The sequence below is a fragment of the Leucoraja erinacea genome, chromosome 31 (genome assembly GCF_028641065.1).
Source record: "Leucoraja erinacea ecotype New England chromosome 31, Leri_hhj_1, whole genome shotgun sequence".
Lineage (NCBI taxonomy): Eukaryota > Metazoa > Chordata > Chondrichthyes > Rajiformes > Rajidae > Leucoraja > Leucoraja erinaceus.
This window is the reverse complement of record NC_073407.1, coordinates 10,316,112-10,335,195: the sequence shown is the minus strand read 5'-3', so window position 1 is coordinate 10,335,195 and position 19,084 is coordinate 10,316,112. Positions and strand designations below refer to the sequence as shown.

The 19,084-nt window shown below is 41.6% G+C and overlaps 1 protein-coding gene and 1 long non-coding RNA gene across 3 annotated transcripts in view; one reads left to right on the top strand and one right to left on the bottom strand.

The window, feature by feature from the left end:
• Positions 1-19,084, bottom strand: part of mrrf (mitochondrial ribosome recycling factor) — a 197,392-nt gene that overhangs the window by 7,721 nt on the left and 170,587 nt on the right. For both annotated transcript variants that reach the window (XM_055659896.1, XM_055659895.1), the window contains 3 exons: positions 17,875-17,993; positions 8,476-8,567; positions 2,088-2,247 (listed from right to left, as the gene is read on the bottom strand). In XM_055659896.1, coding sequence (XP_055515871.1) covers positions 2,088-2,247; positions 8,476-8,567; positions 17,875-17,993 — 371 coding nt within the window. The remainder of the gene's footprint in view (positions 1-2,087; positions 2,248-8,475; positions 8,568-17,874; positions 17,994-19,084) is intronic.
• LOC129711898 (uncharacterized) lies at positions 2,941-5,741 on the top strand. The gene is made up of 2 exons (XR_008725950.1): positions 2,941-3,544; positions 5,496-5,741. It is a non-coding gene; the product is annotated as an uncharacterized LOC129711898 (long non-coding RNA).

The window sequence follows — 19,084 nt, the reverse complement described above, 5'->3', positions numbered from 1 at the left end:
ACACGTCCATTAGAACTTCTGCAAATTCCCTGCCTTCATCCCGACTGTGCAATGCCGGATTCCATATCAGAACCCCACCCCAAGAGGTGGGACAGATATATTCTTTACAAATTCTTCATTTTCAACCAATTCATTGGGCCACCATGTAAGAAATATCATTGCCAAGTAAATTAACCACGAGGCAAACTTCAGAAAATCTTCTTTGTTTACAGAAGCAGGGAGATTATAGGTCACGCCACAGTGGGCTGACATTCTGGCAATTGATCAAAGGCCCATGTGCATACAATACTGATCCATGTAACAATCTATGCAAGATTGCAGGAAAGCCAAAAATGAGGTCCACACAATAGTCAAACTTTCTTTGATCTATATTTTTGTTGCCCTTTTCACTTCCCCACTGCTCCTATAATTTATATATCCGCAGGTCCCAGATCCATACAGCACGGAAACAGGCCCTTGGGCCCCCACTCATCCAAGGTACAATATCCATCTAAGCGATGCCCATCAGCTTGGGTTTGCCCCATGTCTCTCTAAACCGGTCCTGTTCATATACCTGTCCAAATGTCTTTTAAATGTTGTTTTAGTACCCGCCTCAACTAACTCCTCTGGTAGCTCGTTCCCAATGCCCACCATCCTCTGAGGGAAAAAGTTGCCCCACATTTTCCTATTAAATCTTTCCCCTCTCAACGTGAACCTATGCTCTCTACCCTGGGAGAAAGACTGTGCATTCATCTTCAGCCTCCTGTGCTCCAAGGAGTAGTACTAATGAAGAGACAAGAACATGCAGATGCTGGAATCTTGAGCAAAACACAAAGTGTTGGTAGAACTCAGGAGGTCATGGTAGCATCTGTGGAGGGAATGGATAGGTGATGTTTCTGGTTGGGACCCTTTTTCAGACTGATGGGGGATGCTGGAAAAGAGAGGAGGGGGTGGGATAAAGCCTGTGACGTGCCAGGTTGTAATGCTGGGTGAAAATGCATTTGAATATTAGTTGGTCAAAATCTGCACTAAATATTGTTTGCATCATATTTCTGCCACTTTCCTCTAACGCTCAGTGTGGGGTGAGCATAACCATAAGGTATTTTTCTAGATTGATGGACTAAATGGTCTTTCACACCCTGATTTACGTTGTGCTCTTGTCTTTGTCCTGAACTAGTCACCAGTCACTTTACAATTAAATAGACTGGAAAAATTGAAGAAAGAGTGGGAGAGTTTGGAAAAGGGCAACGCAAAATATTAAAAAAAATAAGCAACAAAACAGCAAAATGCTAGAAATGCGCAGTCAGCATCTGTTTTCAGTAGTGGGTGAGTCTAAGACCAGAGGGCACAGACTCAGAATAATAGGATTTACCTTTAGAATGGAGATGAAGAGGAATTTATTTCACAAGTGGGTGGTGAATCTGTGGAATTCATTGCCACAGGCAGCTGTGGAGGCCAAGTCTCAGCTTTTTTACCTATCCATCTCCGCGGAGATGGATAAGTTCTTGATTGGTATGGGCATCAAGATTACGGGGAGTGAGCAGGGGAATGGTGTTGAAAGGGAAAAATAGATCTTCCATGATTGAATTGCAAACTCAATGGGCTAAAGGACCTAACTCTGTTCCTATGTCTTATGATCTTCGGGGAGAGAAAAGAAGTTAACACTCACGGCAGGGCGCCTGAATGATATTCACTTTGTCGGTCAAAATCTGTGCAGCCAACTTGGAAATTCTTTTGACCATCTATGTTGTGTAATGCACCCCATCTATTCTCTTTTTAATCTGCAGAAAGCATGCGGGTGAACAAAGTCAGGTGTGTAGGGGAGAAATTGCTCTTTTGGTTGCGCTGTAAATACGAGTGGGAGCTGAATTCTCAAGGGAAACAAATGTGCTGAAGGCAGGTAGTACAGGCAGCACATGTTTAGTACCAGAGACCAAAGAATAATTTCTCATCTGCAATTGAGAATGTCTTCAGTTAGAAGATTATTATGGTGCTCTTAAGAGACATTTAAAAAATCCTTATGATCTACTAAAAACATTAAGAGGAGGGGGTAAAGGGGTGGGAAGGGGAAATTATAACCATATTGTATTAAAGGACACTCCACTAACCTGTTTTTCCAGCAGCCTGATTGTATCTTCAGAAACAGACTCCTTTGATTTCTTTACTTGTGCAATGGCATTAGTGCGCAGTTTCCGCAGAGATTCTTTTGACTTGTTTGTGATCTGCTTTGCGAGTTTGGTGAGATTTTCCCTGTGCTCTCTGGTAACCCTGCAGAACAGGTACAGATATCAAAGCTAATTCGGGAAAGATAAGGCACGAGTTAAAACAATATACGCGGTCAGAACCTCGCCGGATGCGTATGTACCCACAGAGTCTTTAATCCTTCAGTGTACCACGTTACAGCCAACCTACTTGATAAAATAAATGACTGGCTGTGCTAAGGTTTCTGTAATCATTTATCAACATTCACACTTCAAGTCAAGTCTGTTTAATTGTCAATAGACACAAAATGCTGGAGGAACTCAGCGGGACCGACGGCAGCTCTGGAGAGAAGGAATGGGTGATGTTTTGGGTCGAGACCCTTCTCCAGACTGAAGAAGTCTGAACTGACCCATCTTCTTCCTCCCTACGTGTTTAATTGTCATATGAAACTGGACAATGACATTCTTAGTTATAGCAGCATTATAGGCTTATAAACACAATACATACATATTATACAGAAAAGAAAAACAACAGGTTAATAACCACAATATCAGTGCAAAAACTCCAGTCTTTTGTGCAACCAAAGAAAGTGCAGAGACATTTATAGTTGAGATTAGTGTTGTGCAGTATTCAAGAGCCTGATGGTTGATGGAAAGAAGTCATTCTTCCAGATTACTGATCGGGGGACATGCATTCTCACTTTGCACTAGTTTTAATAAAGGAAGTAAAGCAAGACTCATGAAACTGGATCTAGGGATATTATAAGATAGACACAAAGTGCTGGAGTAACTCAGCGGGACAGGCAGAATCTCTGCAGAGAAGGAACGGGTGACGTTTCGGGTCGAGACCCTTCTTCAGTAATATCCAGGGATATAATGTCTGCCACAGATGAAGAGGTTGAATAGACTAGGACTGTTTTTTTCAAAGAGAGAGAGAGAGAGAGATCAGAGATCAAGGGGGCGGTGCAGTAGCGCAGTTAGTGGAGTTGCTGCCTCACAGCGGCAGAGATTCAGGTTCGATCCTGGAGTTTACAAGTGCTCACAGTGAGCGTGTGGGTTTCCTCTGGGTGCTCTGGTTTCCGCCCACATTCCAGAGACATGGGGTATTGTAGGTTCATTGGAGGAAAGTGGGATAACGTAGAACTTGTGTGAATGGGTAATCGATGATAGGCATGGACTCGGTGGACCTGTTTACATGCTGCATCTTTCAATCAATTCAATCAATCAATGATTGAAACTTTAAAAATTATTTCAGGGCTCAACAAGTAGTAGATTGTTTCTCCTGTCCAGAACCAAGGTCAGTCCCAGAATAAGGGTCAGCCACTTAGGACAGAGGTGAGGAGAATTTCTTCACACAGTGGACGGTGAGTATTTGTAATTTTCAAGAGTTAAGAGTGTTTGGTTGTCATAAGCGCCAGGATCAGAACAATACAATTCTTACTTGCTGCAAAGGGCGGTGAAGACTCAATCATCGAGTTCATTCAAAACAGATCAATAGGATTTTGGGTATTATGGAAAACAAGGGAAGTGGGGATGATGCAGGAAAATGATAAGCCTTGTTGAAAGGTGCAAATAATTCAAATGTTCAAATGGTCTTTTCCTGGCTCCTAATTCTCATGTACGTATGGAGAGACAAGCAACTGGAGACAAAGTGCTGGAGGAACTCAGTGGGTTAGGCAGCATCTGTGGAGGCAATGGATAAGCAACATTTGGGGTTTGGATCCTTCTTAAGACTCGTGTACTTGTGATTGCATCAAAAGTGCATTATTTGTATCACATAATTAAAGATGCATTGTATGATACTTCGATTTCGAGCAGGTGGTTGAAATGGATTTTTGCGCTGCAGAGATGAATTTCTCTGTTTATGCTCTTGCAAAATTCAAAATACACATCCACTAAAATCGGTTAGACGCACAGTCTCTTCCCCAGAGTAGGGGAATCAAGAACCAGGGGACATAGGTTTAAGGTGAGAGGGGAACGATTTAATAGGAATCTGAGGGGTGACTTTTTCACACAAAGGGTGGTGGGTGTATGGAACAAACTGCTGGGGGAGGTAGTTGAGGCTGGGACTAGAAACATTTAGATGGGTACTTGGATAGGACAGGTTTAGAGGGAAATGACCAATACAATAGCAGGCAGGTGGGACTAATGTAGATGCGACTTGTTGGCCAGTGTGGGTAAGTTGGGCTGAAGGGCATTTTTCACACTGCAGGACTCTATGACTCTATGAAAATGTTAAAAAAATTCAATACACTTTTGGCTTGAGATGTTACATATGTGTCCTAAATATCAATAGATTAGTTTGAAAATGTACAAGTTTGCATACATTCTCAGAGAGCTGCGTCACTGCATATAATACAACAAATGTTTGCCGGTTGCATTGTTTGTTAGACCAAGACAATTCACTATTATAACCGCAAAAGCCCAGAGCGAATTACCGACGCATTATAAAAACAATCTCACATTGTACCAGTAGCCTAGAAATGTATGTGGTTAGAATTGACTCTGAACTCCACTTGTATAATTATCAAGGGCCAACTGAAATTATGAAGAAGTAATTTGAATTTAAAATCCAAATTTTCCTTAATAGCTATGAAAGTATGATTAGATAGTATCTAAAGTTCCTATTATTTTGCACCATGTGAAAATACTTGTAACATTTCTATTTACATGAATAACAAGCTTTGATTTTTGCTAACAATAGGCCATATTATACAATCTACTTCATAATGCACAGATTTAAATATACTGATTGTTAATTGCTTTGCCTTTTTGCATATTAAAATTGAAATAATGGATTTCTATATTTAACACAAACTTTGCATTTATTGATGAAGTAAGAATTTGAATTTTTGTTAGAAAGTTAGAAAATAAACATTTACATACTTTCTATACCTCATTTATTTCATTAAAATTACAATATTCTCTTAGAAGTGATCACTGAAATTAAAAGTGCATAATCTGTAATTATTTTTCAATAAATCAATCAGTGTGACAACCTACATTTTGATTTGCTGTCAAAACAATCTGTATGGAAATATTAATGTCAAATGTATCTTAAACAAATAATCCAAACCTACCATTACAAGGAAGTATTTTAATCCTTTTAAATCAACACATATTTGAAAGTGGCATATCAAGAATGTATTTGCCGATATTAATCAATGCCCATTGAAAATAATTCAGTGCGAAGTACGTTGAGAAATGTGAAGGCAGCATGTAAGGGAAGTATGATGTATTTACGAGCATTACATAAAGTGTCTTGATATTAAAGTTTCCATTTTACCCCCATTTTCTTTTGCTCTGGGTACATAGCAAGCAGCAGCCAAGACCGGAGAAAGTTAACATTGGCGTAGCATCTGACATGGTTGTCCTTGATACCCAGAGCTGACCATCGCTCCATGGTTTCCTCAAAGCAGGACATTGCTGCAAGCGGAACTGTGGGTGTTAACTTCCAGCAGTTACAGGATGTTGGAACACCCAAATCCTGCATCATTCCAGGACAAAATATGGTACAAATGATTCCGGAAATAAAATACACAATAAAACGTATTGAAGAGAGACGTCGATTGTGTTTTGTAAACTCTCGTTGCTGCCTCTGCCAACCTGACTATTCGTTGCTCTCGTAGTTGACTCCCAAATTCATCCTCCATAAAATATTTCTTCAACACTCTGCCACAGAGCTTGGTACCAAGTCCTGCCTCCCCATTAGCCTTGCATTTGCAGACTTACCTTGGCTCCCAGTCTAACGAAAGCGCAACTTTGCAAGTCCCATCCTACGTTTCAAATTCCTCGTTCTGTCGATATCTACAACTTTTCCAACTCTACAACCATCCAAGATTGTCAGCCTCTCCAATTCAATCACAGTGTGGATTCTCGATTTTCACTATTGTACCATGCCTTTAGCTTCTTGGCCTTGAACTCTGGAAATGCTACCCTAAACATTTCTACCTTTCTATCACTCTCTACATTAAGAAACTCCATAGAACGTATTTTGTGACCTTGGTCTAATATCTTATAAGGCTCAGTGTGAAATTTTGTTTGATAACATTCCCATGAGGTACCTGGATATATTTCATGATATAAAACTGTTAGTCCTAGGCTGTTAGACCCACAATCTCGAACATTGAACAAATCTCCACTATCTGCACGTGATCCATATGTTCCAGTCCCTGCCACTATCACATCAACCTCAACATGAATGGAGTTTTTGGTGACCGTTATCACATTGATCATCTGTGTAACATTAAGGAAGCACCAAATAAATTGGGTTATAACTAAGCAGGTTTTTAAAATGTGATATTTAAGAACACTGTGAAATCAATTGGGATGCTATTAGGAGTTTAAAACCCATTCGTAGATGTTAACTAATTAATTGCTTTTCATCAGTCGTTCAACCCAAGATGATTATAGAGATGGGATATGTTGTCTCATTCCCCATAGTTTAATAGTGTCCGCTGGAAAGGAAGTTACTCATGTAGTTACAGAAACAAGGAAATGCAGATGCTGGTTTACAAAAAAGGACACAAAGTACTGGAGTAACTCAGCGGTTCACGCAGTATCTCTGGAGAACATGGACAGGTGACATTTTGGGTCGGAACCCTTCTTCTGACCCAAAACATCACCTATCCATGTTCTCCAGAGATGCTGCTTGACCCGCTGAGTTATTCCAGCACTTTTTGTCCTTTTTACTCATGTAATTCCTATTTTCAAAACAAAGAGATTGGGAACTCCAGGCTACGAATCATGACTCGTATTTTGGCTGGGAAGGAGCAGGAGGAGATTACGAGATGCCCCTTCACAGGGAATGGAGGAATATGGATCACATGCAGGCAGAGGAGATTTGTTTAACTGGGCATCTTGTTCGACCTGGACATTGTGGGCGGAAGGTTCCTGTGCTGTACTGTTCTATGTTCCACGTTCACAAAGAAAGGAGTCGCTAGAATTTCGAAAACCTCAACATTTGTCGAGGTTTTCAGAAGAAGTCTAAGAGGATGGCCTGCTTGAACTTTCAGAAAGCCTCTAACAAAATCACTTCATAAAATTAAATTTACAGCCAATACTTTTCCCTCTTTCAGGACCACAACATCACTCATCTCTTCAAAATCTTCAGTCAGAATCATCCATTCCATTCATCATTCCAGTTCCAAATTCCCTCTCCTCCACAAAATTAACACCTCCAAATTGGTTCTGCTTTTCTCCGTTAATTCTCAATCTTTCTCACATACCATGAACCAAAAGGAAGTCATTGTGCCTGGACTACTTTATCATTCATAATGTTCCTGAATCGCCATTCATCGCAGGACCTGTCCATCAACCTGTTGAACACCATCATATCTTCCTGTTCTGACCCATTTCAACGTATACTCTCCCACATTCTCTACTCCCGGGCTTCCTACAAAATAACTTTGCTATCATTTTCCTCACTTACATTCTGCCTCTCAATAACACCATCAAGACACGAGATCGTCTTCCATTTCGATGTTGTTACCGATCAGAGTTTGAATTTTCCCACTGAATTATACATACATTGAAGATAGTTCTGCATGAAATACTTAGAACATTTTCAAAAGCCAATACAATTATTGAAAACCAACAATACAATTGGACTTTCTTAATGAGTTATCAATCAGCGTAATTGAATTAAACTGTTTTGACCAAATACATAAATTTAACAGTTCCACATTTCTACCTTTTTTTACCAGAATATACAACATATTCTAAATCAGAACACGGGGAAGGTAAAATATTAAATTCACATTGTTTTCTGAAGTTTATACAGAAATTTGCACACCAAAGACGTACAGGTATGTAGGTTAATCGCCTTGGTAAATGTAAAAATTGTCCCTAGCGGGTATCGGATAGTGTTAATGTGCGGGGATCGCTGGTCGGCGTGGTCACGGTGGGCTGAAAGGGCCTGTATCTAAACTAAACGAAATTAAACCTCTACATTTCTCTGGATTATACGACACATTCTAAACCAGAACAGGGGGTAGGTAAAATAGTTAATTCACATTATTTTCTGAAATGTTTACAGAAATGTCCACACTCCCACTAGTCAGCATTTCTCTGGAGTATACGACCCATTCTAAATTAGAGCGAGGGGGAAGGTAAAATATTTAATTCACATTATTTTCATGACATTTATTACAGAAATAACCAGTAAGAAAGAAAATGCACATCACATTTCAAAAACAATTTTTTTGGCCTTAAGTAATTTTGCCAGCAACTGCCGTGTAAATGACAATCAGCAGACAGGGAACAAAACCTGAGGCATAACCTTCAAATTACTTACTTAGGAATTGGCACCCTGATCAGAGTCCCATCCACTTCAGGGTTCAGGTTCATTCCACTTTCCCTTATGGCCTGGGTGACGGCCACCGTTGTCTGTGAACCAGATCAAAAGGTAAAGGGCATTAGCAGAAATAATTGCTTGCAGCTGACTGTTCCGTCTCCGTCCGGCTAATCTATTTGCCCAGAACATGGAAACGTTTACCTCTTTCACCAAGAGTATCAGGAAGTTAGACTCAGTCCGAGCAGCTTTGATCCCACTGCGAATTGCCAGCAAAGTCCCCTTACAAACACAGGGATAAACCACTGCGTTGCAGAGGAGAAAGGAAAAAAAAACTAAAAGAACTAAAGTTCTGCCTCTTTGAACACATTTTTCAGTGGTTTGAGGCAATTTATTTCAGAAACCTTAAATTAATGCTCTGGGGAGTGGTTGCAAACCAATTTTTTTTTTTTTAATCTCAGGTTTTGAAAAGCTTGAATTAGATATGTTTTCATAATCGTTCAGTGAAAATGTTTTCTAAAATATCAGACTGATCAGCTGAAACCAGGACAAATAAAATTGAAGACGTTATGATCTGATATCAATGAAAAGAAAAAAACAGGTAAAAAGTTATAAGAAAAATGTGTGAGTTGAACTAAAGCCAATGAACTAAAAAAGGACCGCATAATCAAACCCAGATTTCTTTCTAATTGTGTTAGACATTTATTTTATTATGTACTAGGCACAGAATTGCTCATCAATCAATTGCAAATTATTTCACGAGAAACCAGCAGTAACAGTATGTATCAAGCAATGAAACTTGGTGTCCATACTGCCACTTCTTGCCAATTTAATACAAACTTAAATAGAAATATTGCATTAGAGCTCTTAGAGCATGTACAAGATAATTGGCTCGCCGTCGAAGCTTGGGTTCCAGCATTGCTTTTCACCATCCTTTCAACCTATTTGGTAGTTGCTCCTCATCAAATAATCATCCACCAGGGGTGGAAAAACACAGACACAAGGAACTGCAGATTCTGGTTTACACAAAAGGACACAAAGAGCTGGAGTAACTCAGAGGATCAGGCAGCATCTCTGGAGAACATGGATAGGTGACGTTTCGGGTCGGGACCCTATTTCAAGTCCATTAGGGATGGATTTGTTACAAACTTAACTCTCCAGCAATCCTTCTCAAAATCCACATGCTGACAGATGTGCAGAAGAAGTGATCAGGGTCTTCCAATTTTTCCTTCTATCTCTTCTATCTGAGGCACGATCAGCATTTTGTTTTTGGTATGGCATGGGGAAAGTTTTACAAATGAAAGCTTGGAGTTGGGAGCAAGTACCATGCACATAAGCAGCGAGCTGCTACAAGTCTTTTATACGCAGAGCAAAAGAAAACAAGAGGACAATTAAAGGCAATGTCCTCTGTCCTTCATACCAGGGACCGCGGGCATATGACTTCTCCATTTAAAGAGGCCTTGGTCAAATCTCCTGGCACAGTTCAGTGGCTTGCTGGAAAGGGTGCTGAGAAGCGTTACGAGGATGTTGCCAGGATTTGAGGGGTTGAGCTACAGTATAGGAAGAGATTGGGTAAGCTAGAATTTGAAGCGCAGGAGGCTGAGGAGAGATCTTATAGAGGAGTATACAATTATGAGGAGGACGAAGTATACAATTATGAGGGGAATGGAGAGTCTTTTACCCAGGGTGGGGCGAATCAAGGGGACATATGGGCTGAATGGCCTAATTCTGCTCCAACAATTTATGAACGTATATGTTCAAGGTGTGAGGGGAAAGATTTAATGTGATTTAAATCTGGAGCAATTTTTTCACTCAGAAGATGGTGGACACATTAAATGAGCTGCCAGAGGAAGTAGTTGAGACAGGTACTATAACAGCATGTAACAGACACTTGGACAGGTACTTGGCAAGGTTTAGAGGGGTATGGGCCAAATATGGGCAAACGGGAGTAGCTTAGTTGGAGCATCTTGGAATGTCACCCTCCCACCCTCCCATTCCAAATACTTGCCCTGTGCTCTCACCGAGTCATCTGAGACCCTCTCACAGCTTCCCTTCTGTAAGTCTGAAGAAGGGTTCCGATCTGAAACGTCACGTCTCCATGTTCTCCAAAAGTGCTGCCAAGTTACTCCAGCACTTTGTGTCTTTTCTTGGGTATACCCAGGTTCCGGGAAAGGAGACTTTGCAACTCCGAGCAAGTAACACCACCACTGGACAAGACGTCGATGATTCATAATTCTGTACTGTCTGTCAGAATCCTATTGTTTGAATACTGCGGGAGAACACATTGATATTTTATGACAGCTCCATTGTAGCCTAATGAGGAAATAATAATCTGTGAGTAATCCAACACCGGATCAGAGGCAAAAGAATAAATTGTGAAATGCCCCTGAAATGTTTGATCTGCCAGGCCTTCTGGAGGGTTGCAAGACTCAACCACAATATGGGTCACAATAAGACTAAGATTTCCTTCTTGAAAGAACATTTTATGACAGACTAGAATTACCTGAACTTCATTTTCAATGTTACTGAAATCAGCCGTTTTTCAATTAAATACCAGAATTGACAATGTATATTTCCCATTTGACAGGGACAGATTGAAACTTGCATCTTAACCACCGGATTACTAATTTAGTAATGTAATCCTATAATTCTGAGGGAGGGTTGCTGACACAAAGAGTTGACTGGTTTCGCCATTCACAAATGCTGACTGACTGAGTGAGCGCTTGCAGCATTTTTGTTTTCATTAGTAACGTAACTGTCTTGCTCCTGTGCCTGATCATAATGCAATTGTTCCAATTACAAGGTATATTCAGGTCTTTAAAATCATAAGAGGCACAGATAAGGTGGATGGTTACAATCTTTCTCCCAGTCTGAGCGATTCGATTAAAGTGAGAGGCGAGGGGAAAGATTTAAAGAGGGCACGTTTTCTCCAAGAGGATGCTATGTATATGAAAGGAGCTGCCAGAGAAAATGGTGAGGCAGGCACAATTACAAAAGGTAAAAGACATTGGAAGGTGCATTGATAGGACATTTTTGTGGGCTTTGCGGCAAACATGGGCAAATGGGACTAGTTCAGGGAGGCACCTCAGTCCACATGGATTAGTTGGGTTGACGGGCCTCTTTTACGTGCTGTATAACTCAATTATATCTATGACATTAATAAGAAGTCACTGGACAAAGGAATTAGAGGCTGCTGTATGTCTAAAACAATATTCTAGTAAAAATTAACCTTCACAAGAGAAGTAGGGAAACAAAACATTTGAAAATTTACAATTTTTTACATTTACAAATAAAAACATTTGAGATCCTGGGGAAATGTTTCACATTTCTATTGAAAGGGCTCATAATCTAGAAATCTCAGCTTAGATCACAAACTTTGCTGATACTTTACTCATAATTCCCTTGCCAACTAAAAAGATAGGACATACGCTGACACTGAAATAATGACTACTTTTAAATTAGTAGCTCTCAAACTGCAAACACTGGTAAATTCTTTTGGAAAAATGTTGGCAAGCAAATGGAAAACTATGTTAAATTAGGTTACACAGAAAAGCTGGAGAAACTCAGCGGGTGCAGCAGCATCTATGGAGCGAAGGAAATAGGCAACGTTTCGGGCCGAAACCCTTCTTCAGACTGATCAGGGGTGGGGGTGGGTGGGGACAAGAAAGGGAAAAGGAGGAGTAGCCGGAAGGCTGGAGGGTGGGAGGAGACAGCAGGGGAGCTGAGGAAGGGGAGGAGACAGCAAGGACTAACAGAATTGGGAGAAGTCGATGTTCATGCCCCCGGGGTGCAGACTCCCCAAACGGAATATGAGGTGCTGTTCCTCCAATTTCCGGTGCTGCTCGCTGTGGCCATGGAGGAGACCCAGGACAGAGAGGTCGGAGACGGAGTGGGAGGGGGAGTTGAAGTGCTGAGCCACCGGGAGGTCAGCTAGGTTATTGCGGACCGAGCGGAGGTTGGGCGGTCGTTTCGCCGAACACCTCCGCTCGGTCCGCAATAACCTAGCTGACCTCCCGGTGGCTCAGCACTTCAACTCCCCCTCCCACTCCGTCTCCGACCTCTCTGTCCTGGGTCTCCTCCATGGCCACAGCGAGCAGCACCGGAAATTGGAGGAACAGCACCTCATATTCCGTTTGGGGAGTCTGCACCCCGGGGGCATGAACATCGACTTCTCCCAATTCTGTTAGTCCTTGCTGTCTCCTCCCCTTCCTCAGCTCCCCTGCTGTCTCCTCCCACCCTCCAGCCTTCCGGCTACTCCTCCTTTTCCCTTTCTTGTCCCCACCCACCCCCACCCCTGATCAGTCTGAAGAAGGGTTTCGGCCCGAAACGTTGCCTATTTCCTTCGCTCCATAGATGCTGCTGCACCCGCTGAGTTTCTCCAGCTTTTCTGTGTAACCTTCGATTCTCCAGCATCTGCAGTTCCCTCTTTAAAACTATGTTAAATTAGTTTGTTAGTAAATTGGATGTGAGAAAATGTTCCCGTAGGTTTTTTTTTTAACTTGTTTTATGTTTAGCTAGCTTTCGTGATCACAGAAAACTCACATCATAGTTGGGTCTAGAACAGAATATGTAGCTGTGAAAATAGATAGCAAGATTTTTTGTCTAAGACAAAAAGCCAGCAGAATGTACCTGTTAACCTAGCCTAGAATAAAGGAAAACTCTGATGCAACAGTATTGCCCATTGTCCCCCACACTATTGAATATGGTGGGAAATAATAAAAACCTAATGGCTATGAGATCCAGACCTATATTCAGACAATTCAGGGAAGTTTTCCAGAAACATTAAGTAACGGGCAGCGGTGGTGCAGCGGTACAGTTGCTGCCTTACAGCGCCAGAGACCCGGGTTCGATCCTGACTACGGGTGCTGTCTGTACGTAGTTTGTACGTTCTCACAGTGCACGTGTGGGTTTTCTCCGGGTGTGCCGGTTTCCTTCCACATTCCAAAGGCGTACAGGTTTGTAGGTTAATTGGCTTCAGTAATGATTGTAAATTGTCCCTAGTGTGTAGGATAGTGCTAGTGTACGGGGATTGCTGGTCGGTGCGGACTCAGTGGGCTGAAGGACCTATTTCCGCGCTATATCTCTAAACTGTAGTAGACAACTTAAATAGGGATATTTTCACTATTTTTATACAAACAGATTTCTGGCGGAAGAGGAATAGGGGTTAAAGCATTAACTACCTTCTGAATGTAGCAGTGAATAGTAGTAAACGGATACAGTAACTCAATGTTTTTAGCAGTGAATGAAATACAAACATTATTCCGAGACAAAATATTTCAGTGTTGTGCTGTCATCACTTGTCGCCGACATTGTACATCTTGTTCTGGCTTGTTTTGACAGACTAGTTTCCTTTTATTCAAACACAAAGAGAAATCAGAATGTAATAAGGAAGCTCAGTTTGCCATTTTGGCGGTGAAAAGAGTATACCAGTATCTTTATATATCAATGGCTACAGAGAAGCGGGTGTAGAATTGAAAAAAAGATAAGCCACCATACTACCATTAACCGTAGAACAAATTTTCTACAGCTGTGAAGCTTAAATCTGTTACAATGGTAGTAGAACAGCAAACCTTGTTACAAATACTTTTTTCTATTCAATGCATTCATATTTTCATTGAAGTGTTATTAGCCAGGAGTAATTCCTATTTAGCTGTTCTGAGAAAACTGGCAACTCGCAGTTCCATGATGCAGGCACTTTGTCAAGAAATGTGGCTGTACCTGATTAATGACAGACTTGACCAATACATTCTGATTTCCACAAAGGAAGAAAGCACGACTCGATCTTGACTGTCATTATGAACGTGCAGTACGCAAAATCAGTGGTTTTTTTGTGATTGTACATGCCGACACCTCTAAAAAGTTAAATCTCATTATTTAGTTTTTCAGACATGTGACATGTATGTCTATTATATGCATGTGCACCAGCGCCATTTTGTCTACAAGAAAGCACTGCTCAAAGATTTTTCTAACCTATTCCTATTTAGCTGTTGGGGCGGCACTGTGGTGCAGCTGGTAGAGCTGCTGCCACACAGTGTCAGAGAGCTGGGTTCAATCATGACCTCGGTGCTATTTGTGTGGAGTTTGTACGTTCTCCCTGTGACAGCACGAGTCCCTTCCGGATGCTCCAGTTTACTCCCAGTGCCACGTCCCAAAGTCATGCGGGTTTGAAGGTTAATTGGCCTTGATTAATTCCCCCAAGTTTGTAGGGAGACGATGAGAAAGTGGTAATACATAGAACTAGTGTGAATGAGTGACTGATGGCCAACATGGACTCGGTGGGTCGAAGGGCCTGTTTTCATCCTTGACCTTTCAATCTTCTGCAAAAGCGTTATGAAAAATGTAGTGCTCAATGAGTTAATCTTCTACGCATTAGCTGGCAGTTGCAAGATGGTCTAACTGTTGTAACATGATTGTTGGAGCAACAAAAAAACGATTCTAAAACACGTTCCAATTGAATTGAAAATGGCTCAAAATCTAGGATATTTCTATATACAGCACATGTGGAAAACAATGGGAATAGAGAATTTGAAACACTGGATAAACATAACCCATAGTCCAAACTATGCATTTTCTGACATGGTTGACTTTCAAATATTGATGGCGAGATTTTATCTTTAATCTGATAGCTTGGAAACCGTAATGCACACACGACAGATGTGCAACAAAAGAAAGCATTTTATGTTGGCCTAATTATAGCTTGCTTGCTCTATGCAAGGCTTGGCGAGTACGGACCAGAGAAGTCTGAGGTTCAAACACAAGCATTTTCCAAGCCAGGGAGGTTTAATTGTTTTCCCCTCTCATCCATCTTGAGCAGAGAAAAAAATAAATCAAAATCAATTACCAGCACCAATCTTTTCTGTTACTCCAGAATCCATTGCTATGGGATTGGTTTTAGGCCATTGGGACAATTATTCAAGGCTACCCCACTAGCAATCGGGGCAACACCAGTGCTATCATATTTAGCATTGATATTGTGGGACGGATGGCCTGTTCATGTGCGTTGTTCTATGTTCTAAACAGCCTACTGATTCGGGCTTGTGCGTTGTTAATGGCTTCATGGACTAATTACTTTTCATCGCAATGAGTCAGGACAGAAACAGAGTTTGTACCACTGTAACATTAGCGTGCCAGCGTGCTGCCACAGATTATAGCTCACAAAGACGCAAGGAAAATGGTACAAACTTTCACCGTTGTATTGACAGTCCTTTTCACAACACTTTTGTCTTTGCAACCGCATTCATAACAGCAAAAGACATTATCGGAGTAGGCAGAGCAATTCTCCACAATTGTAATGAAAGCTGTGTTTATCAAGCAAACATGTTTCCGAAGACGACAATGCAAGGTGGAAGTGTGGCTCATTTCCTTCTCATGAAAGATGCTTGGGAATGGAGTGCTTAAAAGTTAAAATAAGGCTTTGAACAATCCATCATCTTGTCATACAATGAACAACAGGCTTCATTGCAACTGAGAATTTAACTGAATGGTCCTTCGCTCTCCATTGTGACAGCCTTTGCAACAAGGTACAATTAGAGCATCGAGTAGAACGCGTTCCTCAAAACAAGTCACACAACCTTGGAGGAAAACTATGCAGCCTTATTCACCAGGATCAGGGGGGAAAAAAAAAACCAAGGTACTGGTGTAACTCAGCCGGTCAAGCAGCATCTGTGGACAGAAATGGGCAGAAGACCAGACCTGAAGAAGGGTCCCGATCCAAAACATCGCCTGTCCATTTTCCTTCACGGGTACTGCTGAGTTCCTCCAGCAGCTTTTTTTTTTGCACCTGCAGACTCTTGTATGACCAGTATCAATGCCTGCTCTTTATCTGCAGCTAAGCACTGCAATTCCATTCCTTTCAACTTTCCCCATTATCCATTTATATTCTCCCTATTCTAATATGTTTTCCATTCCCTATTTAACTGATGTTAAGGTTTCTGCCTGAAAAGCTAATGACCATTACTCAATAATTTCATAATTTTCGACATTAAAGCATTCCCTCATATTCTTTTAGTTAAAATCTTGTGTTCTGGTCCCCCGACAGCGAGAGACATCATTTTTCACTCTTTGATATCTAAGACTTCTTTAATGCTTTGAAATGATGAAATATATTTCAGAGGTCCAGTGCTTTTATAGACTGGCTTGCATTATATATTGTATCACAGGCATTGTTAATGCATGGTTACATGCCAATGTACAAAGACACTGAGCCGTAGGAATAGGAGACTTGAGATTCAGCCAATCCTCAACGTTGAGGATTAATTTAGAAGATTGAGGGGGGATCTTATAAAAACTTACAATATTCTAAGGGGTTGGACAGGCTAGATGCAGGGAGATTGTTCCCGATGCTGGGGAAATCCAGAACAAGGGGTCACAGTTTAAGGATAAGGGGGAAATCTTTTAGGACCGAGATGAGGAAACCATTTTTCACACAGAGAGTGGTGAATCTCTGGAATTCTCTGCCACAGAAGGTAGTTGAGGCCAGTTCATTGGCTATATTTAAGAGGGAGTTAGATGTGGCCCTTGTGGCTAAAGGGATCAGGGGGTATGGAGAGAAGGCAGGTACAGGATACCGAGTTGGATGATCAGCCATGATCATATTGAATGGCGGTGCGGGCTCGAAGGGCCGAATGGCCTACTCCTGCAGCTATTTTCTATGTTTCTATGTTGAGCAGGTTCTTAGGAATTATTTAGTGGGGGGAGGTAGACATTGCAGGCGTCAACATACCTAAAGTGCAATGGGATAGTCTGCGCAACAGTGCAGCTACTTCACAGTGTTAGAGACCCGTGTTCAATCATGACCTCGGGTGCTGTCTGTATGGAGTTTGCACGTTCTCCCTATGACTGCGTGGCTTTCCTCCAGGTTTTCTCACACATCCCAAAGACACGCTGCTTGGTAGGTTAATCAGTCTCTGTAAATTGCCCCTGATGTGTAAGGGGTAGATGAGAAAGTGGGATAATATAGAACTGGAGAAAACAGGTGATCGACGACTGGCGTGGACTCGGTGGGCCGAAGGGCCTGTTGCCATGCCCTGTCTTGCAATTCAATAAATTAAACTTTATTTGGAATAAATAGTATATACAAAGCAAAAACTGTGCAAAAATCTTAAAATATTCTTAGTGTCTCTGCATTCAATATTGCTTATGTTATACCCAGTTGGCACATTCCTTTCACTTTACACATCGGTCCATTGTCACCCATGCTGTGTCTTTCAATCAATCAGTTAAACCAGGCAGCCAGGCCCTTACACAGCATAAGCAACGGATAGGATGACAATCTGTCATAGACACTTACATCAAGGACCGATGTGCGTACCGCCATCTTTATGTCTACTTAAAACCATTCCACATAACATTGAATGCATCTATCAACTACTACTACATAAACATCTGTGCACATTCACTCACCTCAGGGTAACTGGTCATATTAACCAAGATGAGTTGAGGTGATTTCATGGACACTTGTCCCAAATGGTTTAATGGAATTTTTCCTTCGCTAGTTGTAACAGTTATATGATCTAAAGCACCTGAAGAAGAGAAAATGGAAGAAAAACATGGACGTTTTTAACAAATGAATACAAGTGGATGCAAGAAGAGCATTTTTCTGCTGAGATGTATTAATTGATCTAAACAGTACTTCCCTCTGCATAGGCTGAAATATTTCCCGTTAAGCCCGCCAAATTCCCACACCTTTACACCAACATCGGTCCTGAAACATGGGCAGAAATGCGACTGGTTGCCAGTGCTATAAAAGAACCTCCACTGGTAGCACACAACCCAATGGTATGTACACCGAGATACAAGGAACCACTGAAGCTAGAATATTGAGTAAAACACAAAGTGCTGGAGTGACTTAGTGGGTTACGCAGCATCTCTGGAGGGAATAGACAGGTAACATTTTGCGTCGGGAACATCCCCTCCCCCCCTCTCCCTCTCCCACCCACCATGTCCTTCTCACCTTTTGGCTTTACATTTCACTCCTCTTCTTCAGAGACTGAAGAAGGGCCCTGACCTGAAACGTCGCCTGTCCATTCCCTCCACAGATATTGCTTGACCCGCTTGAGTCCTCCAGCACTTTGTGCCTCGCTCAAGATTCAGGCATCTGCAGCTGGCTGTGTAAACACCCATTGCAAGTGTGTTCCTGGTGGTGGGCTCTGCTGACTCCGAGTGAAACCGAGTATCAAGAGTGCAACCAGGAGCACACACCGTAGCCTCCCATTTAGCAGCAGTGACCTTGCATCAGTTCTGCGTCGAATGCAATTAGCGATGGGGTGACATGCTATGAGCCACTGGCTGCATGGGATGGAGTTTGAGTGCTGAAGCTACAAAACTGCCATTGTTTCAAGAGGCAGAAGGCAACAGAAAGCCAACAGTGGCAATGCTACGGTTTTCTTAGTTCCTTTCGTGTGATCTCAGCAATAACTTTCCTTTAAAATGTAACAATCAGAAGCTGTTGAACCATCGTATACTACTGTCAACATATCAGTTAGCTGGTGGCACACCATGTTATTCTATACACCACACAGTGATTAAAATATTAGTGGTATTGTTTCTGACCACAGGCATTACGGTGAAAATTAGGCAGATATAATGATATTACTGATGAATCAATCTTCTT